At 38.3% G+C, this 22,825-nt stretch overlaps 2 protein-coding genes across 2 annotated transcripts in view; one reads left to right on the plus strand and one right to left on the minus strand.

The window, feature by feature from the left end:
• Positions 1–7,679, plus strand: part of ABCA1 (ATP binding cassette subfamily A member 1) — a 126,196-nt gene extending 118,517 nt beyond the window's left edge. The window contains 6 exon segments of the mRNA XM_055301648.1: positions 223–364; positions 782–916; positions 1,897–2,000; positions 2,586–2,678; positions 3,375–3,618; positions 4,212–7,679. Coding sequence (XP_055157623.1) covers positions 223–364; positions 782–916; positions 1,897–2,000; positions 2,586–2,678; positions 3,375–3,618; positions 4,212–4,352 — 859 coding nt within the window. The 3' untranslated portion in view covers positions 4,353–7,679.
• A 3,616-nt stretch (positions 7,680–11,295) lies between these two features.
• Positions 11,296–22,543, minus strand: LOC129494514 (protein NipSnap homolog 3A-like). The gene is made up of 6 exons (XM_055301409.1): positions 22,291–22,543; positions 19,340–19,550; positions 17,435–17,593; positions 15,938–16,087; positions 12,220–12,306; positions 11,296–12,126 (listed from the first exon to the last, which is right to left on the minus strand). Exons 1-6 carry the CDS (start codon positions 22,348–22,350, stop codon positions 12,050–12,052), a joined length of 744 nt encoding a protein of 247 aa, XP_055157384.1. The 5' UTR covers positions 22,351–22,543; the 3' UTR covers positions 11,296–12,049.
• Positions 22,544–22,825: the final 282 nt, after the last annotated feature.

Genomic DNA, 22,825 nt, shown 5'->3' on the forward strand with positions numbered 1-22,825 from the left:
AGCCTACAGATTGAGGCGTTGGGAGAGCCAGGTGCAAGTAGTAGATAGGAACTCTGCCAGGAAGGGCTGGCCCCTGGTGGGGCAGAAAGATTGTTCTTCAAGCTACAGCAAGTGTGTTCACTGGTTATTTTTTTCACAAGCATACTTTATAGGAACATTAGACAAATTGTCTGATCAGAGTATCTCTAAATGCTTAAAACCTGACCAGTTTTTCCTTTGCAGTATCTTATCAGATATCCATGAAGTGCATCAGAACATGGGCTATTGCCCTCAGTTTGATGCCATCACGGAGTTACTGACCGGAAGAGAGCACGTGGAGTTCTTTGCCCTCTTGAGAGGAGTCCCAGAGAAGGAAGTTGGCAAGGTACCATGGGCACCAGCAAGCCAGCCTGCCCCCCTTTGGCATGCTGACAGTATGCCTCATGGATGGCCTTGACTTTCACAAATGACCACTGGCTTCAGGCTCTTCTTACGCATGGATGCAGCAATATGAGATGCTGGCTCTTTGCACCTACTTTACAGGGTGGGAATCCATGGTGGTGGGGTGGGACAGGGTGCGTGGACTAACACATGCTCGAGAGCAGAGAGGAAGTGCTGTTCCCATCCCGAGTCCTTTCCTCCTGCTTTTTGGTTCCTTTGCATTTGCTGGGTTGTGATGATAGAATCTACTCAGTGAAAGAACTTTCCGAGTCCTACTCTGAGGGGAATCATATGTAAGTGTATGAAAGCATGATACAATTAGCAAGCCAGACAAAAGTCAAGGTGCTTTTTATTACTCTAGGTTGGTGAATGGGCAATTCGGAAACTGGGCCTCGTAAAGTATGGAGAAAAATATGCTGGTAACTATAGTGGAGGCAATAAGCGCAAGCTCTCGACAGCCATGGCTCTGATTGGCGGGCCTCCCGTAGTCTTTCTGGTGAGTATGACTATGAAGGGGCAACTGTTGTTTTGGCCTGAATGGAAAACATCACTTTCCTGAAGTCTTCTATGTCCAGGGGTATTGCCTGGCTGACTTGGCTAATGGCGGGTCGTCCTTCCTCCGACCAGGAATAGAAGGGCAGCCTTAGAAAACAGAGGGAAGTTCCTCTGTTGTTCTCCTTGATACACATGTAGGTGGCTTTGCCATCCCCTCAGATGCTATCCCCTCAGATGCTCCAAAGGAGAGATGCTCCAGGGTCCTGTTTCTCTGGTGTTGAGGAACCCTGGCAAGTGTGGCTGAGTCTTGGATATGTGATTTGACCTTTCTCTGGAACATTCTTTCGGACCATCTGTGTCCATTCCCTAAAGATGGAGATAGTAGACACAGCTTCAGAATCCCCTGGGTGGCACCTGGGTCATAGTCCTTACGTAGTTAGAAAACCCATTTTCTTCTGCTTTGAGGTTATTACCGGAAGAAGCCTTGGGTTAAGGCTTTAATGTTATGTGGACCATTTGGATCTGCAATTTGTTTCTCTAAGACTAGCAAGTATAATCTAACATACTAAGCTGTAATGAGCTAGAATAAAAAAAGAAGAAAAGTAATTTTACCCAAACCTTATATGGACTTTAATAGAGATTTCAGACAAAAAGAATTTTTAGTGTATACTTGTCAGTCATGAAAAGATTATTGAAACTAAATAGCTTTTTCCTTTCCCTTTCTACTCATTTGGAGAAATTTAATTTTATAAAAAAAAATTGAGTTTCCTACTTGAATGACACATTGGTAGGAATGAACTGGTTACAAACAAGTATGCAGTTTATTCCTGTATATGAAGTCTGGTTCTCTGGTCTATAAGGAAATAACTAGAGTGGTAAGTTAAAATTTAGGCTATTTCAAAGATGTTTCTGCATTTAAAAACAAATCTATCTTTGACGTGTTTTCCACAAATAATAGGACTTATTTTACTCTAATTACAGGATGAGCCTACCACAGGCATGGATCCTAAAGCCCGACGATTCTTGTGGAATTGTGCCTTAAGTATTGTTAAGGAAGGGAGATCAGTAGTGCTTACATCTCATAGGTCAGTAGTGAAGCCTTGGCTTGGCATCTGTGTCATGTATATTTAAGATTTTCCAAGTAGTAATGTGAACATTGTATAAAAATTATAGAAAGGCAAAAAGTGATAAACACCTGAAATGGCATCACTAGGAGACAACCACTGTCATTGGGCTATATGTCTTTGCAGTTTTCCTATGCAAATCTATACACACACGTGTGTCTGTGTGTTTTTATTAGAAAAAATGCAAGCTTTGTACATATACCGTTCCTTTTCACTTAATATTTTGTGAACATTATTTCAAGTCAGTACATTTAAATGTGTCATCATTTCTTATAGCTTTGAGAAGACAGTATTCCAATAGGATATAGCCTAATTTATTTAACTGCTCCTTTTTGTAGATATTTGGACTATTTCCAACTTTTTTTTTTTAACAAGTGTAAGCATGGCAGTAAATAGCATTATCCCTACATCTTTGTGTATTTGTAATAGGATGCAGTTATGCCCTAAGAAGCTGGAAATCTGTTTCTTTGAAATTCCAGATGTCATATGATGTTCAGATGGCTAGAGAAGCATCTTTCTAAAACAAAAATCTCTGTTTTCCCACAGTATGGAGGAATGTGAAGCTCTTTGCACTAGGATGGCAATTATGGTCAATGGGAGGTTCAGGTGCCTTGGCAGCGTCCAACATCTGAAAAATAGGTAACAGATAATTTCTTTGGGATTACACATACTGAGAAAACTTGTGTGTATTCTTTTTGTGAGCATGTAAATGGTGGCTCTAAAAGTAAAGGGAAATAAACTGAAGAAAATAGTATAGTAGAAAACATGAGGGCATTGAAGTCACACAGAGTTACATTTGAATTCTGTCTTTACCTTTTACTGGTGTGTACCCTTGGACAAATTACGTAACTTTTCTGAGTCTGTGTCCTAGGAATAGCTGCTTTCTGGCCTTGCTGAACAAATGAAATGGAAAATCTTACACATGTCAGTATGGTTAGGGCATAGGCTTAGAGCATAGAGCATAGAGTCTGCATCCTGGCCCTACCACTTGGGAGCTCTGTACCATAGCCAAGTGACTAGCTCCCTGGGCTTCAGTTTCTCTGTAACATCTCTCAGACTTCATATGTCCAGGTGAGGCTTCAGTGAAATTCTGCGTCTAAGGCACTCAGCATGGCACCTCACATAGAAAAGATATTCAGTAAATGGTTAACTAGTTCCTTTTCTCAGATACCTATTTCCGGGTCTGTTGGGAATCTTCCTTTTTCATCGCACCACTTGGGTAGGGCTAAATATTATTTTGAGAAGTTTCCTGAGGATATTCCGTGTGTGTGTGTGTGTATGTGTGTTTTCCTGCTTTCAGGTTTGGAGATGGTTATACAATTGTTGTGCTTTTAGGTTTGGAGATGGTTATACAATTGTTGTACGAATAGCAGGATCCAGCCCTGATCTGAAGCCTGTCCAGGAGTTCTTTGGACTTGCCTTTCCAGGAAGTGTTCTAAAAGAGAAGCACCGGAACATGCTACAGTACCAGCTTCCATCTTCATTATCTTCTCTGGCCAGGATATTCAGCATCCTTTCCCAGAGCAAAAAGAGACTCCACATAGAAGACTATTCTGTTTCTCAGACAACACTTGACCAAGTAAGCTTTGAAATGTCAAAAACAGATCTACTTTTCAGGGTGAAGATTCCCGATCCCTTTCTCCGACTCCCATTATGGCAGTTTTGACTGCCTGAGCTTGAATTTGATTTACCACTAGCTTTGCTTTTTATTAAACCACTCTGAATGTGTAAAGGGAGATGATTCTATCTCCTTTAGAGGGTTATTGTGAGAATGAATAGGTTGTAATAATCACAGTAATGAACATTTTTTGAGTACCTACCATGTGCCAGACATTTTGCCAGGTGGCCTTGTCCCATTTAAATGAGATAACGTTGAGTACCAAACAGATTTTGTCACTGTTAGTTTTTGTCTCTCTTCCCTTTTAATCAGGCCTGTATGGATCAAAATAGGTGATCGGGCAATTGGTGATTTGAAGGGCAATAGAGAAGCTCGTTTTTAAATGGTTAATACTTTTTTTTTCTCCTCTCCCTCACACATAGTTTTCTATGTAATCTACTTATGCACTCTTGCATTCTCCTACCTGACTTAATTTCCACATGGTGAAAAATGCAACAGAATAAAGAAAGAGCAAGTAGAGAGGTATTTATAAAGGTCCATCTTTCTTTTGACAGGTATTTGTAAACTTTGCCAAGGACCAAAGTGATGATGACCACTTAAAGGACTTGTCATTACACAAGAACCAGACAGTAGTGGATGTCGCAGTTCTCACATCTTTCCTCCAGGATGAGAAAGTGAAAGAAAGTTACGTATGAAGAATACTGTTTATACATAATGACTAAAAGAAAGAAGGAACTGGCCCTTCCTTCGCGCCATGTGAAGTGCTCCAAAAGAAAGAGCTGGACGTTTTTGTGGGAAGAAGTAAACTGGATACTGTACTGATACTATTCAATGCAATGCAATTCAATGCAATGAAAACAAAATTCCATTACAGGGGCAGTGCCTTTGTAGCCTATGTCTTGTATGGCTCTCAAGTGAAAAAGACTTGAATTTAGTTTATTACCTTATACCTATGTGAAACTCTAGTATGGAACCCAGCGGACATATGGGTTTGAAATCACACTTTTTTTGTTCCTTTGTATTCTCACTGGGGTTGCAACAATAATTAATCAAGTAATCATGGCCAGTGATTATTTATCAAAATCAAAAGGCATGTACATCTTCCTTCATTAAGCCGTGCCATGCCAGGAGACTGGTTTCCCGGTGACACATCCATTGCTGGCAATGAGTGTGCCAGAATTACTAGTGCCAAGTTGCTCAGAAAGCCTGAAGGACCATGGTGTGTCATGTAGACTTTTACAAAAGCTGTTCTGCTTCAGAGTCTATCAACATTGTTATCAGGTGACAAAATGGTGCCATGTATGGGAAAGTCCTGCATTGTTTCCCTCTTTGATGAGCTGTTCTGGTGGTGGCAGTAACATCCAAGTTATGGGTGGCTCCAGACAGGTGAGACTTGGTTCCATTCTTATGTTGTCCCTTGCTTGGAGGTCTCCAGAGTCATTCTTCTGGGACTCTATAAATATACTTAGAACCTGGTAAGAAGCAAAGAGCAGCCAAATTGTTGAGGCTGCAAGCTGCTGAGGCCAGATCATGGGATTAAAGAGATGGCTTATTCAAACCTAGGGAGGCCTGTGTCTGTTTGTCCTGGTTGTCTGCTAACACGGTACATTGCATCTCAAGATCTTCCTGTTTGACACAAGTGTAGTATTATTTCTGGCTTTTTAAATTAATCTAGAATATAAAAAGATGTAGTTGTATTTTGACAAAAAAATCTTTGTACTTTTAACGTTGTTTGGAATTTTCTGTCAGTGACTTGTGAATCCTTGGAATGGCCTCTTTGTAGAACCCTGTGGCATAGAAGAGGAGTATGGCCGCACTAGCTTAATTTCTCATGTAAGCTTGCAGATGGATCATCTGACTAGTGCCTAGTGACTAAAAAACAACATGGTGGTCAAGATCTCATGACATTATGTTTGAGTTTCTTTAAGATCATTTAAAATACTCTTAATCTCAGTTTGTAAATCAAGTATTTTTTGAGTGTATGTTATAGCTGAATTGAACATCTGCGTATGGATTGGGTGGGGAGAAATTAAGTCTCATTAGATACCCTGTGCCATGTTATTCAGCTAACAGGTTTACAAATATAGGTTATTTTGTTATGGTGGTGTGGGATTCCCAGTGAAGAAATACTGGGCTGCCTTTTTTCTTTCTTTCTTTTTTTTTTTTTAAATAAGAACAGTGCAAAAGCCAGAAAAGTTTAACTGTCATAAGGGTCACGAGACTAAACAATGAATACTTTCACAAAAAAGATCACTAGCTTCAAAACTTGTTGAGTAACACAACTTGTGCTTATGGTACATTTAGTACCGTCAAATAATTGGCTTTGAAGATCTTAGATATACCCCATTCTGACCATCTCAAACTTTGCATCTCTTCATTCCTGAATTTATCATGAAAAAAATAAAAACAGCAAATGCCCCCACTTGATATATATCTGACTTCTCTAATCCAGTCTTTTTTTAAGTCAGTAAACACTGTTAAAAAATATTATTTCACTTATGCTTAATGTGATCTGTCTTGAGACAACAAAAATATGAGGGAAGTACTATTGGGTGATATTCAAGCCATCTTTCAATATCATTAATTTCTTTTTCTAAAAATTAACTCTAAAGGTGTAATATTTCAGATTTCAAATCTGTATTTTTAAAAATTTACAGAATGTTATCATAGACCTTGTTTGGAAAAAGAAAATCACTTAAAAATTAATGCCAATATTTTCTAAAATGGTAAACAAGTAATGAAGGCCCCTTTCCAATAATGAGTAGAATGATGAAGTCAATATATTTTGTGCTATATCTTTAATTATATAAAAATCAGAGTAATTTAGTTTCTCCTTGTTTAATATTTTTCAAAATCAAACTTTTGTTAGTTTTCCCATTTTACTAGGATCATGTTCTAATTCTCTATTTTATTAAATCAGTGAGAAGCTCCTGGCTTTAATTAGCCTGACTTCAAGGCCATAATTTAAAAAATCAAAAGACACTGTGAACTGTTTTGAAAAAAAAAAAAAAAGAAATGCGTTTCAATATAGATTTACAAAGCTCTCCTCTGAAGCTAGAAACAATCTTTAACTACACATTGACTTCAATGTTAACCTTTTAGACTATCCAAATAGAAATCTTTTACATTTTCCTGTGTAAACCTAATTATAGTAGAAATTTTTACCAACTCTCTATTCAAGTAAAATTTTTATATATTCCCTGTGGAAATAAAAGTATGTGAGTCTCAAAAATTCTCAAAAAAAAAAAAAAAATGTGTCCAAAGGTTGCTGCTTTTGCTTCTTTTGGATACTTTGGAAACTTTATTAACAACTGTGAATATAAAAGATACAAAAGAAAACAATCACAAAGCCCTTTATACTTTAACATCAAGCACAGCTCATTGTTAAAGAACAGCCAAACCTCAGACTACTGTATTTCAATATCTGTACTGAAAGCGTGTGCATTGTGGCAATGAAATGTTGCACGTCTTTCACTCACTGTATAATAATCATCGACAAAAGGGATTTGTCTGTTTTCTTCTTGTGGTTGTATATATCAGGTAAATTTTTTTCCAAAGAGCCATGTGTCATATATAATATTGAACCACTTTGATACTGGGATATTAATTTGTACCCTTGTTACTATTTACTAGTAAAATATAGTACTAGAGTAACATAGCTCTAATTCTCTTCAAAATTGTTGCATCCCTTTTATAGAATGTTTCTATTTCCATAAGAATTAAGTATTCTCTCTTCTTATACCCTAGGATGAAGCTATGTTTTTGTGCTTTTTCTTTATCATTGGCTCTTCATTCCAAGCACTTTATGCTGTCTCTAATGGGATCTATTTTTGCACTGGAATATCTGAGAATTGCAAAACTAGACAAGTTTCACAATAGATTTCTAAGTTAAATCATTTTCATTAAAAGGAAAAAAAGAAAAAAAATTTTGTATGTCAATAACTTTATATGAAGTATTAAAAAGGCATATTTCTATGTTGTAATGAGTCACGAAATAAAGCTGTGACAGTTCTGCTGGTCTATGCAAATTTATTTCTGTGCATTCATAGCACCACCTACTGTTAAAACTTATAAAGCCTTTAGGAGAGAAAGAAATATCAACTTATTGTGGGGAAGCTATTCGACTCGAGTAGAAATTTTAGAAAAGGCTAAATGTCCTGTACCCAAGAGGACTGAAGGGGCTACTTGGAAATAAATGGTGTTTACACTTTCATAATTCCTTTAAAGAGAGTAAATAATATTAAGTTTAAGAAGTTAAGTAAAATAAAATGTATTCAAGCTTACTGGTTTTGAAACTTTAGAGATCTCTGAAAATACTCTGTAGGCTCAACCTGTTTGATAAAAACCTCACTGCTTTATTTGGATTTGAAGCTACAAAAGCCACCTTCAGATGTCTTTTGTTTATTCGACTGAAAATACAAGGACAGAGTGTGGCAAGTATCCTGGCAAGGTAAGCCAGGTGTTGCGGCCTGGGCGAGTGTGCAAGAAAAGTGGAAAAAAGTAGAGGACCATGAGAGCTGCCTTCCCCTTCTGGAAAAAGTGCTGTGTAATTGAAAGCCAGGTTTAGGTAGGGCTGTGATGACACATGTGGATATAATTTTCGTAGTTCACTAGCAAAAGTCTCAAAGTTGTCTGCTTATCTCGGAACTTGAACTTCCACCAAACACCCCCTGGTAGGCAGCGCAGCAGCCAAGTGGTGCTCTGTCCTCTAACAGCCCCCCCAACCCCAGATGACAGGTCATGAGCAGCCCTCTGCTAAGGTGCGCACCAGCCCGCATGCGAAGGAAGGATCTCAGCTTATGAGGAAGCTTTCTTGACCACTTGGATCATCATCATAGCTGTCTTCCCACTTAAAGTTCATATTACAGTGACTTCAATGAAATAATAGAAAACCGTATTTATTTGTGGAAAATGACAATCGAGAAAAAGCGAGCTACTGAGAAATGAAAAGGCAAGTAATTCAGAGAACCATGCAAGTCACCCGTGAATGAGTCTGGAGAAAAACATTCTTCTATCTAGAACTTAGGCCTTGGGACTAAATGGCCTGACCTAGAGAGAATGAAGACAGAATGAAGAGCCTATATAAACATTTGTAGGTCCAAAAAAAACCCTTGGAACCTTTGAAATGTCAACAACATATACTGAATATGAAAAAGAAGGGAAAACTAGATACCTATTTCAAGTGTTTCACTGTGTTGTCGGGCACTTCATTTAATCCCCAATTAACTATCTGCCCTATGAGGTAAGCAGTAGCATTTGGTGTGTAAATTGGGGCTCAGTGGATAGAGAAAAATTTAAAGTTAAGCTACTACTAGGGTGGCAGAGGGTTCTTTCTGGTGAAGTTGATTATCAGGTACAACTGCTCTCGTAAAATCCATCTGGCATCATCATACAATAATATAACAAATACTTATTGAACTATATTGTATGCCACCTACTTTTCTAGGTTCTGGGGATGCAGTGTTGAAGACCAAATTGCTGCTCTAATGAACTTAAATTTCTTTTTTTTTTTTTTTGAACTTAAATTTCAATAGAGAAATAACATTTGCATTCACGATGGATGTGTAGACAAATATAATACAGACCACAATAAGCACTAGGAAGAAAATGAACCATGGAAATGACATAATGATGGAGATGAGTCAGAGACAGACATTTGAGCTCAGATCTGATAAAATAAGCAGGAAACAACATTTAAAGGTGGACAGAACATTACTGGAAGAAAGAACACCTAGTGCAAAAGCTGCAAGTGGGAAAAAGCTTAGGTTGGGGAAGGAGAGAATTCTAGTGTGTCTGGAGTGGCAGAAGGGACAGGTGCCAGCACCTGTAGGGTCTCGCAGACCATAAGGTGTCTGGACTTTATTGTTAGTGCAATGATGAGCCACTGGAAAGTTTTAAACATGGTAGTGGTTTGATGTAATCACTGTTTCAGAAAGAATGTTGGCGGGGCACCTAGGTGGCGCAGTGAAGCATCTGCCTTCGGCTTAGGTCATGATCTCAGGGTCCTGGGATGGAGCCCCATGTTGTGTATGTGGGCGTCCTGTTCAATGGGCAGTCTGCTTCTCCTTCTGCCCCTCCCTCTGAGAGCTCATGGTCTCTCAAATCTAAAAAATAAAAAGGGAATGCTGGCTGTATGGGGAAAAGGGACAGTAGGAAGGCTAAGAGATGTTAGTGGATTGGGCAATGGTGTAGCAAGACATAGCAAAACAGTAACGTTCAGGATCTCTGTTAGAGACAGCCAACGGGCACTGCTCCATGTAGGGGTTGAGGGAAGAGAGCCATCAAGGTGACTTCTAGTCTGTGACCCAAACTAGGCAGATGACTGTATTAAAAAGGCCGCTGATATCTCAGTCTGGTGCTCAGGAACAATGACAGGAAAGAACGTATGAGTCATCAACACAAATATGGAACTTAGGCCTTGGGACTAAATGGGCCTGACCTAGAGAGAATGAAGACAGAATATTCCTGAGCCCTGAGAGCTGACCCACATTTAGAACAGAAGCCAGCAAAGGGAAGAGAGGAATGGGTCAGTGAGGAGAAAAATCTGAATATGATGCCACATACTGAAGCTCAGAATCAAGTGTTTTAGGAAGGCAAATGTGGTCAGTTGTGTCCAACGCTGCTGAGAAGATAAGCGAGGTAAAGGCAGAGAAAATGACTGAGTTTCATAAGAGAGGTCCTTGGTGACCTTGAAAAGAGTCATTTCAGTAGATGGACAAGGATCAGGTTGAGGGAAGAGTAACAGGTCAAGATGGAGAATATACGTTAACTCTACTGAGAGCTCTGCTTTAAAGCAAAGCAGAAAACATGAAAACAGCTGCATCACAAAGCTTTAATTTGGATTCTTATCTGTTAATAGTATAGGCTGCACCTGAATACTATCTCACCTTTCAGGTTTTTGTTTTTGTTTTTGTTTTTTTAAAATCCTTTAGACATTTCTTCTGTCTGGAGTCTTTTTTTTTTTTTATAAATTTATAAATTTATTTTTTATTGGTGATCAATTTGCCAACATATAGAATAACACCCAGTGCTCATCCCATCAAGTGCCCCCCTCAGTGCCCGTCACCCAGTCACCGCCACCCCCCACCCACCTCCCCTTCCACCACCCCTAGTTCATTTCCCAGAGTTAGGAGCCTCTCATGTTCTGGTCTCCCTTTCTGATATTTCCCACTCATTTTTTCTCCTTTCCCCTTTATTCCCTTTCACTATTTTTTATATTCCCCAAATGAATGAGACCATATAATGTTTGTCCTTCTCTGATTGTTCTGTCCTGAGTCTTACACTGTACTTTGTTTTCCAAGTTTCCTTTAAGACAGCTCATTCATGATTTATTATTTTATACTCACAATATGTTTTAAAAACAAAATAATATAGCTCTAAATATAGACTATCAAGAGAGCTTGGAAGTACCAAACCTAGCTTTAGAAGACAGGCTCAACTAAAATGGAAATTAAAGGCGAAAAACCCTAGCCTGTGTGTGGTGGTACTGAAAACTTTCTTTTTACATTATCTTCTTGATCTAACTTACATTTACAATAAAGCTTTTAAATTGCTACTGTATTACTCCCCAGTAGCAACACAGTAAAAGCTCTAGAGAAGATAGTTCAAATATAAAGTACAAATAAAACCCCCCTGCAGAACAGGTATGTAGGCTTTTATTCAGGCAACCATTCTGGTAACCATAAAGATCTCTTTAAAACAAATAGCTGTTTCAAGTATTTTTGTTAGTGATCCAAAATGAACAAAAATTATATATGAACACATTTCAGCACATAAAACAAGTCTTCTGAAGTTTTTAACACTGAGACCTAATTACATTATTTTGCAAGTTAGCGTGACTCATAAGTAATGTGAAAACCATAATTAATACAGACACAGGTGACACTGTACTTTGCCAAAGAAATATATTTGATCTTAGATTCTTAGGAATGCCATTTGATCACAAAATTAACTTTACTGGGCAAAAAAAAAAAAAAAAAAAAAAAAATTACATCTCAGGATAGACATTATATACAAATGATTTTTAAAACATCAGGTACAAAATCTAAAATGATCATTTGACTATAAGAAAATGCTATAAAAGCAGAGGGTTGTCAAACAGTACAAGAGGTATTCTGAAGAAATGAAAAATTAAGATCATCAAGCAGTAGCAACTATTGCTGATGTGTAACAGACACTGCAATGCCAAGGGGAAAATGAATAGAACTATCTCCTGAGGTGGAAAGGAGCAGAGGAAGGAAGAATAGAGGTGGCTTTAGAAGTGCAGAGACACAGCAAATTAACTTACCACCTTCTTTTCAAATACAAGTGAGAATCTCTTAGGAGAATTTAAGCACCAGTACCAGGCACATCTTACAGCAGTTAATGTAATGCTTCATATTTCAGTGGAAAACTATTTCAAAGGTGAAAATGATGTAGGAATCAGAAGCATATTCTGCTGAGACACGAGGTAATTGACACTCTCTCGAACTGGAAAAAACACATTTCATAAGAAGGCATATAAAGTTATTGACAGCATCAAATTTGTTGTACAAATACTTCATGCCCAGGGAAATAGCTTACCGGCTGCCACAACCCTGGGATCCTCATGAGACTGATGTCTCCCAGCTGCACGACTATCTGCACTCTCATTCCACCAAAGAACATGAACTGCAGAAATAAACCAAAAATAGATTCTAAGGACTATGGCATTACTACAAGTAAGAAACACAGAAAAATTAATCAGAAACATTATGTCTTATTCTTTAAATCAAAATAGTGAGTGTCAAAAAGGTAAAATTAAGTATGTTAATAACAAGATTTCAGAGGAGGTCAAGAGATTTGAGAAAGAAATTTATAAATTAAACTGGTTTATAGATGAAGAAACAGAAGACTGGAAAGAAAAAGTAAATAACACCGCTAAAGACAAGATCAAGGCTAGATCCAAGTTTTATGACTTCCTACTATGTTTTACTTTATTTTTAAAAAAGCAAAATTATTAAAAAAATGTTCACTACTGAAAATGTGGGTGATACAAAGAAGAAAGTTAAAAGTAGCATAGTTTTAACTACCCGGAGAAAATCTCTTTTCATATTTAGTGCATTTCCTTTAAAAAATGACTAAAATCAGAGGAAGGTTTTACTATTATGCTTAGTATTTTTAAAAATCAACAATGCGTATTTTCCATGGCGGTAACCTTAATTTTCAATGACTGTGAATTCCTCCTGTGACAACTTTTTATTCTTATCCTTTATTGTTGATTACTTATATTCAAAGTATTTCAGTATTTCTACAAAGTACTGAAATAATTTTTTTATAATTAAATGTAATATACGTTAGCTGTATAAATTTTGGAACATGCAGATGAACAAAAATAAGGCAGAAATCATTTCTAATCTTACTATCCTAAAATAACCACTTTTCTACTATTTTGGTGTATCTCTTTCCATATTTATGTACATACATGTGTATTTTTATATGTTTATATATTTATATACGCATACTACATATTCTATATAAGGTACAGGACCTATATGGCATGTATGTATATTTGTGTATTATAAGTATATTATATACATATATATATATATAGGATCATACCACATTGTTTCCAATGTTCCCTTACTGTAAACAATGCTGATATAAACCTCCTTAGAATCACAGCTACATGTGTAGCTATAATAATAACAGTGTCCAAGACAACTACTAACCGTTTTTGGGCATTTACTATATGCCAGGCCTGGTTCTAAGAGTTTTGCTTATATTAAGTCTTTTAATTTTTATAATAATCTTAGGGTATTATATCACTATTTTATCAATGAGTAAGGCACCATAAGGTGAACTAACTCATGTGAAATCACAAAGATAGTTGTGGAGTTGGGATTCAAGCCCAGGCAGTTTGGATATGGTTATTTCCTCAATATGAACTCCTAAAATTTATACTGAGAGAAAAAGTATTTGATTCTACTTCTATATATAAGTGTACATATTATACACTGACCTCCAGAAATTAGGTCCTGATTACTCAGCATATTACTATTCTCCTTCTATGCTGGAAATTAATTTAAGATTAAAAAATGTGCACACGTTTTCAGTAGTTTTCTTATAAAAGTTATAGACATCCATTATAAAAAATACACGTAATAAACACTAATATCAATAATATCGTTTACATCCTTTCAAACTTCTTTCCTATGTAATCTAACACATGACATACCTATGCGTATTTCCTAGAATATTGGCAAAAATAATTAAAAAATTAAAGGTTACTTATATTGTCAAATTTTATGGAGGGAAAAGATTAAGACAGTATGAACCCTATACAACAGTATATGAGTACTTATTTTTTCCAACCTATCAAATACGATATCTATATAGGTATGTCTTTATTAAGTAAAAATGGTATCTCATTATTGTCTTAACAGGTATCTTCTTGGGGATCCCTGGGTGGCTCAGCAGTTTGGCGCCTGACTTTGGCCCAGGGCGTGATCCTGGAGTCCTGGATCGAGTCCCACATCAGGCTTCCTGCATGGAGCCTGCTTCTCCCTCTCCCTCTGTCTCGGCCCCCCCCTCTCATGAATAAATAAATAAAATCTTTTAAAAATATATGTATCTTCTTTAATATACATATTTAGTAATCATTTGTATATCAACTTTTTAAAAAAAGATTTTATTTATTTATTCATGAGAGACAGAGAGAGAGAGAGAGAGAGAGAGAGAGAGGGGCAGAGACACAGGCAGAGGGAGAAGCAGGCTCCATGCAGGGAGCCCGATGCAGGACTTGATCCTGGGTCTCCAGGATCACACCCTGGGCCGAAGGCAGCGCCAAACTGCTGAGCCACCCGGGCTGCCCTTGTATATCAACTTTTGCAAAAGCCTTCATTTTAATATTTGCTTTTGAATTTCATTTATGGTATTTTAGGGCATACAAATAGATTGAGCCTTTTAAAGTAAAATCATCAATTGATTTTTTCCCCCTTGATTATTCCTTCATTTGTTTTTTGGCTTAGAAATATAGTTCTCATTCATAGTATTAAATACATTTATGTTTTAGTAATTCTATGATTTCTTTTTTTCTACACTGAAATCTATAATCCATTTGAATTTGAATTCTAGTTTAGTATATAGTGGGAGATAGATATCTAATAATTTTCATAATCTGTTCATATATTTTCCAACTTTTAAAATACCATTTTCTATATATTCTGATCATTTTCTTAGGATATAGTGCTAGAAGTTAAGTGTCTGGGTAAAGATCAGAAACTCAGCTTTCAATGTATTAAGTCTGAGATGTCCTTTGGACATTAAATAAGGAAGTTAAGGAGGCAAATGGATATAATGAGTCTTTCAAATATTTTATTAGCTATTCTTAGTCATTTATCTTTCTAGATGAACTTTACATACATTTTTAAGAGTTTGCCATAAAAAACTCCCTAAAATTCTGACTGCACTAACTTTCAACTTTAAAAGTTAAATGCCTTAAATAGATGTTTTAAAAATAAAATCAAGGGGCACCTGCCTAGCCCAGCTGGTGGAGCATGCAACTCTTGATTTCAGGATCATGAATTTAAGCCCCACATTGGGTGTAGAGATTACTTAAATAAATAAACTTTAAAGGTAAATAAATAAATAAATTCAGGTACATATATTTACCTGTATGCTGTGTATGCCCACACTGAAGTGTTAGGAGGTCATTATTAATCATGTATATGCATTATTTCTAGCATGTATATATATCAAATAACATTTTAGTCTTCTTATTCCTATGTCACTCATACATATATGAATATGTATGTGCATACACAAGTATATATGAATGACATATGAAGACCAAAATGTTAACAGTACTACCTCTAAGTAGAGAGAAATGTTTCCCTCTCTTAGGGCATGCCCATCTATTTAGTATGTGTAAAAACATGTACTACTTTTTTATTCAAGACAATCTCTCTACTCCAAGAACTTATTTTAAAAGGTTGATAAAGGTATATTTAGAAGAAAAAAAAGATGAAAGAACAGATATTTTCTTGAAGCTCTTTGCAGTTTTTTATCACTTTGATGTATCATGGAAAACATGACATTTCAACATTTGAAAAAGACTTCATGAGGTGTTAACATTCCAAACAAATAATATTTAAAACAAATTTTTTCAACCCTTACAATACAAAAGAAAAAGAAACCCTAAAAATTTGGCAATAAAATTTTAAATATATGCCATAATGAAAGAAAGAGAAAAACTGACCCAAGAAACTTAAGAGATCAGCAATATACTTTGCAATTTCATAGAAGAAATGGACAACTATACCTCTGTTGAGTGCTCCATATTCTGTGTGGAACACTCCAACCAGTTTTGAGTAGCCTAGATCCACGTGGGCATAAATTGCCCTTTTAAATGCATCACCCCACAGAGCTGGCCCACCTGGCTTCAACTGAAAAATAACCAGTTCATAGACTCCTAGAGTGGGAAGAAAAATAATTATTTTACAAAAGATATTCAAGAAGTTTCTAATCAGGTTAGTCTGGTTCCACTAGAAGGCTAATCCACATACACAAATCTGGAGGATCATACACATGTATATGTTTATGTGGACATACTTATGGATTATAGTACTAGTCTTCCTCACTTTCACATTTAGGAAGTCCTTGTCCAAGTTTAAGGATCAGCTGTTAAGCTTATACAGAACAAAAAAAAGGGAAGATATATTAAGCTATTATCTGAAATATCTTTCATCTATAAATCTGTCAACAAAACAAATAGAGAATTTATAGTAGCACTAGGGTTTTTGAGCTGCCTGAATCTGCATATCTATCTATCTATCTATCTATCTATCTATCTATCTATCTATCTATCATCTATCTAATCTATCATCTTAAGATTTTATTTAAGACAGCACCACCCTGTGGGGGTGGAGGGGAAGTAGCAGAGTGAGAGGGAGAAGTACACTCCCCGCCGAGCAGAGCCTGATGCAGGGATTGCAGGGATCTATCCCAGGACTGTGGAGAGGTCTAGGTGGATAAGGACCCAAACAAGACTTTAAAATCCCTTGTACTCTAAGATACACTACAAACTTAGGAAAATGGGGGAAATAAAAGAACATTTAAATTAGTTAATACTTCTAAAAAAATCTGACTTTTGTTTAAAACTATGTTAAGGTAAATGTTTCCTTAAATGAGCAAGAAAATAAAATCAGCAAGAAGACAACTCTTTAGTAATCATTTTCAAAATAAGAAATGAAAGGAAAAAAAAAGTTAAACTGTAATAATACAGCTTAACAGTTTAATGCATTTTCCTAAAACAGTTTTACAGGCAAAAATATCCGTAATGTGTTAAAATTAACTGTGTCTGAAAAATACCAAACTATGACAAAATTTCATACATTACCTTTCACGCAGCTATACTTGTTTCTCTGTTCCAACCCCCAACTTTTCAATCTTTACTCCCTATATCAACTTTTTATATATATGCCTCAATTTTCAGAGCTTTTCCAAATTAGAAATAAAATGTCATCATTCAGTGCTCATTGTTTTAATAAGCAAAAATCTAAAATCCATTGATAATATATTCCTACATAAGACACAGGACTATTTTTCCCTAGGGAAGTTTAGTTTTTTAAGTAGGCGCTATCCCTAGGGTGGAGCCCAACATGCGGCCCAATCTCACAACCTGGGATCAAGACCTGAAGTGAGATCCAGATTTTCTCGCTCAGCTGACTAAGCCACTTAGGCACCCCTGGAAGTTAAGTTTTTATAGCTTGAAATCTTTAGTATTTTCTCCAACAAAATTCAAAGAAGGAAGGACTACCTTCTTTTGTAGGCTTTTCTAACTTGCACCATGGCACCAAGTAAGTAATCTCAGTCTCTTGTTCATCTATGAGAGCCAGATTTGGAATGACACATTGTTGTTGCCATTCCTTATTTTTGGCCACCGCTTTCCGAACTTCAGTCCGATGAGCAAAATTATCTATGGGAAGAAAAGGAGTAAGAAAAATAAAAACTTAATTAAAATCATCTATACCTTTTTTGGATTTCATTTGATTCAGCAAATGTCCAGTGAGGCTACATAAAGATGGTGTTATATCACTGAAGATATCAATATAGATGTGACATTTGTCCTTAAGTTTCCCATGGTCTAAAAGGGGAGTAGAAATTTAAACAACTAATGATAACGTCATGTAGTGGGGTTTATAGGCTCTACCACTTAGTAGGTAGTTGTGTGACTTAGTGTGTTATTTAATTTTTCTGTGCCTGTTTCTTACTCTGTGAAATGGGGATAGTGATAGAGTATCTCCCTCCAGGGTTGTTGTGAAGATGAAATGAATTAGTATATGATAGGAGCTTTGAACAGTGTTTGGCACCTGATTAGCACTTAATATGTATTAATTATTCTTACTATTTGGGGAATTTAAATTATAGTGCCCATTCAGAGAAAGACTATTTTTCTTTGGTGGTGGTGGTGGTGAGTGATCAGGTCATGGCACACACTGAATTAAACTTAACATAAATGAAAGGAAGATGTGCTTTTTAAGCCTCTTCTTTGAACAGCTTCCAAAGAAATAGTGATTCTCTTTCTTACTATCACCATTCTTTTTCCCAGTATTTATTTCTCTTATATTTGTTACTCAAACATTTACTAAACATTTAGGCCTAGTACCATATTTAGTCTTAGGGTCTCATTAAGACTAAAGGTAAAGGAGTTTTCTGTGGTTTATGTTAGGGATCTTAGAGCTTAAGTGAGTTATATCAGGACTTTACCAGCAATTTTTTTTTTTTTAATGGGAATGAGTCCACTGGTAGCACATTAAAGCATAAATTGCGTTTTAACGGGGTTTTATTCTATCACAATAGGGAAAACCCTTAAACTAGGGCAATGTTAAATACAGAATGAACACTTTTCATATTAAAGTACTTTATGACTATTACTTTGGACAATGATGATCAAACACTAAACAAAGGTATCAAAATTCTTTGGATTTCATCAAGTCCTGATGTGGACTTCACAAAGATTAGACATTGGAGTAACAAACACCCTGGGGATTCCTGTAGCCTGTTCTTCTTTGACTTAAACCAGAGGTAAATCAACTTCCATATGGGGAACATTCTGACTGCCTTTACTTCCCCAGAATAGCACAATGTCAGTGAATTCCCTGAAACCCTGGAATGCACAAATGACACAAAAACGGTTTTCTCAACATTACAAATTATTAAAACTCAGAATTGGGTGAGGCCTAGAAGTTAACTACCATCCCCAACATCCTCCGTTATTCTAAAGCGCCTACATATTTGAATTCTTTCTACTAAAATCCTGATATACAGCCATAGCTTCAACAATAAGAAACAATAACTCTCCCTTCCTTTATGATCTTAACCTACTTGGGCTCTTGCAATCTCTGCTTTAAGTTTTTCATGAATCAGCTTTATGACAAGCCATTGTATAATTTTTCTGAGAATTAAAGTCTAGCTCACAATTTTATGATTTGAGAGATGAGATGCTACACTTTCCCATTTATGGTAACATAAAGATTTAGGCAAAGGGTTGTTAAAGGTGTACCACTGGGAGGAAGAATCAGTGAATTCAGTTTTTGTTGTTATTCCCCTTTTTAAAAGTTTAATTTAACCTGTGGGTATTTATACAAATCTAGATCCAGGAGCTAAGCATCAAGTAACATTTAACACAATGAAAATCACCCTTAAGCTGGAAAAATCATACCATACTTCCAAATATGAAATACTTTATTCATTTGGCCTCCAAATTCTACACTCCAGAATCCAACCAGTTCAGATTGAGCTGTCCGAAGATGTATGTTCTTTTTAACGTTTTCCAGAAACTCATTCATCTTTGAGGGCTTAAGGCAATAAGTACGAAATTCATAGAATGTTCCATCATATTGTCTGGGGCCTGTAGCAAAAGATGAGCACACCTGAAGAGAGACAAGGCAAATTTAAATATTTTGGGAAGGTAGGGTTTATAATACTGTTACAACCAAATCTGAATCTAGAAATAAGGGACACATTAGAATCATAATCCATGTTTGTACTTTTTTTGTGATCTCTCCTTAGACATTCATTTAGAGGAAAATGTCAACAAAGATAACTAATCTTAAGTATGCTGAATATATGGTTACTGTTTCTTAGCAGGGATCCATTGTTAGCCACTTTTTCATGAAATTTAATCATAAGAAGAGACTAGGGTGTTAATAAGAGTTCTTTACTCAAGAACTATAATTAGGATTCTAGTAAACTTGCAGAGTCTTCCCTTATTTAGCCAATATTCTATTTTTAGTCAGTACTATCTGTGTTACAGTTATGCATTTAAGGGAACTCTATAAAATATGCAGGTGTTTTGGCCAGCAGAATGGAAATGTGTTTACTAGCAAAAAACTTCTTTTTAGGTTTTTCCTAAAAATAAAAATGTCTGTTCAGGTCAAAGTTATTTCCCAAATCCAATGAAGTAGATCACTGGTAAAAAAAATAGGAATGGAGTGTAACTTACGCTAAAGAAAGCTATAATCTCATCCAACTGCAATATAACATAGTAGTGGACTGTATGAATGCTATAAAGGAAAAATCAAGTTACAATTGTCTGAATCATTAGGCTTAATTACAGATGCAACGTGAAGTAGGGCATTTAATCCATCCAATTATACCAGATTGATGAAAATACCCCTTAAGAACCATTTGTTTTTGTTGTATGCTACCTATATAAATTTTTCTTCTAATTTAGTCCCCCAAGTCTGAATGAATTTACCTTTAGGTAGGAAATGTCTTGCCAGAGATTATCCTCTGTGATGTATATGTATGTATGTGTGCATGTGTATACATTCACACCCACACAGTCCTATGGCATTTTCACTTACAAATTCTTCTTACTGTAGGTTTGGTTACCATGTGCCCGTTTCATGAAGCTTATTAAGTTTCATGAGATTTATTAATCAGAATTATTTATTAAAAGTCTTGATACAAAGCTATGAACAAATTTTGGGCTTATATGACTACGTGGTACATGAAATGAAACCAGTAGGCTTCCTTATACATAATTTAGGTCAAAACACACAATTTGTCTATGTATTTCATTTGTGTATAATGTCACAATTATATATTTGAGTTCATTCCATTCATGTCCACTGAGTTATATTCCTATTGCCCAAGTGTCTAAGCTTATTTGGAAAGCAAGTATTCCCTCCAAAAACTATTGCGTATATTTCTATTTTTGCTGGACCTGCTTTTTGTGCCACTTTAACCAAATTTTAACAAGAGAATGTTATGCAAATAAACAACTGCCTAGTATTACAGTTTAAAAAGTATTTTAAACAAAATAGATCTGAAAACGGAACAGCCTAGTATTTATAACAATTGCTTTTAAGTCGTTTTTCAGGGTGTTGGTATTTGGAAACAAATTTGTGGTCACAGGCATGTAGTTTTATTATCTTTCAAAGAAAAAACAGTATGAGGAAAAGTTCATGGAAAAGTTAACATCAGTGAGATAAGTGTGTGTGTTTAGGGGGAGGTGATTTTTGTTAAGGGCAGAAACTACAATTATTCTGGAGAAGGTTTCATGAGTGTTCTAGGCTCCCTGATATCCAAATAAGGGCTCATTTTCCACAGCACTGACTTTTCAATTCACTTATAACGGAACATCTGGCTGACATTTAATAAAGTCAGTGCAGAGTAAATTTGTAAGGAATAAACTCTTGGCTCTGCCCCAGTAGAGTGAGAATCAGTAAATATTAAAGACTGTTTTGCTCCTCCTGGGTGAATGGGCCATCATCGGTTCTCTAGTCTTCACCAGAAACTTAAGTCTCCAGAGTAGGCTAACCCCTGGTGATCAGAAAGAAGTGCAAGCCTAAATATTAAAAAACAAAACAAAACAAAACAAAAAAAACCAAAAACTGTAGATTCACAGAATAGGTCAAGTTCCAGCAATTAAGGTTGAATCACAAAAATCCTTTATGCACGTTTCTCACCAAAGGTTAAGTGCAGCTGTTGCAATCAGGTTCGCCAGGAGGTTCCGGGCCCCCTGGCTTGGCCACGCCCGCGCGAGGCGGTGGGCAGGGGGCGGGGGGGGGGGGCAGGACGCTCCGCGCCCGCGCCGCACCCCGCCCAGCCCGGCCGCCTCTCCGGGGTTCTCCGCAAAACCCTTGCAGGTTGTGCACGTTTCGTTTACACGGGGGAGCCCGGTTCTGCGGCCAGCGGCCGGCTGACCTATGTCTCCACCTTCGGTCTGGAGGGAGCGGCGGCCTGTCCAAGGACAAATCAATACTAAAGGCTCGACCAGCAAGTACCGGGCACCGGCCACAACGTGGTGGGGAACTCAGCGGGGCTGCGAGGCAAACACGCAGCCGCCAGAGCTCAGCAAGTGTCCTCAGGGCCGCCTGGCACCCACGCCAGAAAAGTCCTGCCCGCGGTTGCTCGCGACTTGGCCGGGGGGCGGCAGCGGCCGGGGGCCCTCCCTCCACCCGCGACCCTCTTCTACCCGCGCCCCCCGGCGCACCCGGCGCGGGGGGTCCGGGGCGGACTTCGGAGCCAGAGCCGTGCGCGCATGCGCGGCTCCGCAGGCCCGGGCGCCCAGGCCGGGGGGCGCATGCGCGGGACGGCGAGCTCCCCGCGGACGCCCCTCCCCGCCCCCAGGGCCCGGCCTGGGCTCGTCTCCGCCGCCGGTACCTGAGGCGCGAGCGTCCGCGCAGCCAGAGCCGCAGCCAGGCGGCTTCGGAGGACGAGCATGGCGTGGCTTGCAGCGCCGGGAAGGGCAGCCGGCCGGGACTCTTCCCTGGAGCCCCCGGGTTGGGGCGGACCCGCCTGGAGAAGAGCGGCGACGGCGCTGCGGGCCGAAGGCGGCAGGGGCGGGCCTCGGGGCCGCGGGCTCCGCCTCCGCTCCGCTCCGCTCCGCTGGCGGGAGGCGCGGCGGCCCCGCCCCGGAGGCTGGCGTCCTGCGGGCCCGGCGCGTCCGGGCGGCACGTGCCCGGGGCCCCGCCGCTGTCCCCGCGCGTCAGCGGGGCCGAGGGGACGGTCCGAACGCGCCGGGGGCTCCCGCGCCGGCGGCTGCGCCCGTGGCGTCGTGGCGTCGTGGCCTCGTGGCGTCGTGGCCTCGTGGCGTCGTGGCCTCGTGGCGTCGTGGCCTCGTGGCGTCGTGGCCTCGTGTGCGCGCGCACCTGCCGCCGCTCCTCCGAGCGCGTGCGCGGACGGCGAGGGCGCGGGG

The sequence above is a fragment of the Nyctereutes procyonoides genome, unplaced genomic scaffold (genome assembly GCF_905146905.1).
Source record: "Nyctereutes procyonoides isolate TBG_1078 unplaced genomic scaffold, NYPRO_anot_genome, whole genome shotgun sequence".
Classification (NCBI taxonomy): domain Eukaryota; kingdom Metazoa; phylum Chordata; class Mammalia; order Carnivora; family Canidae; genus Nyctereutes; species Nyctereutes procyonoides.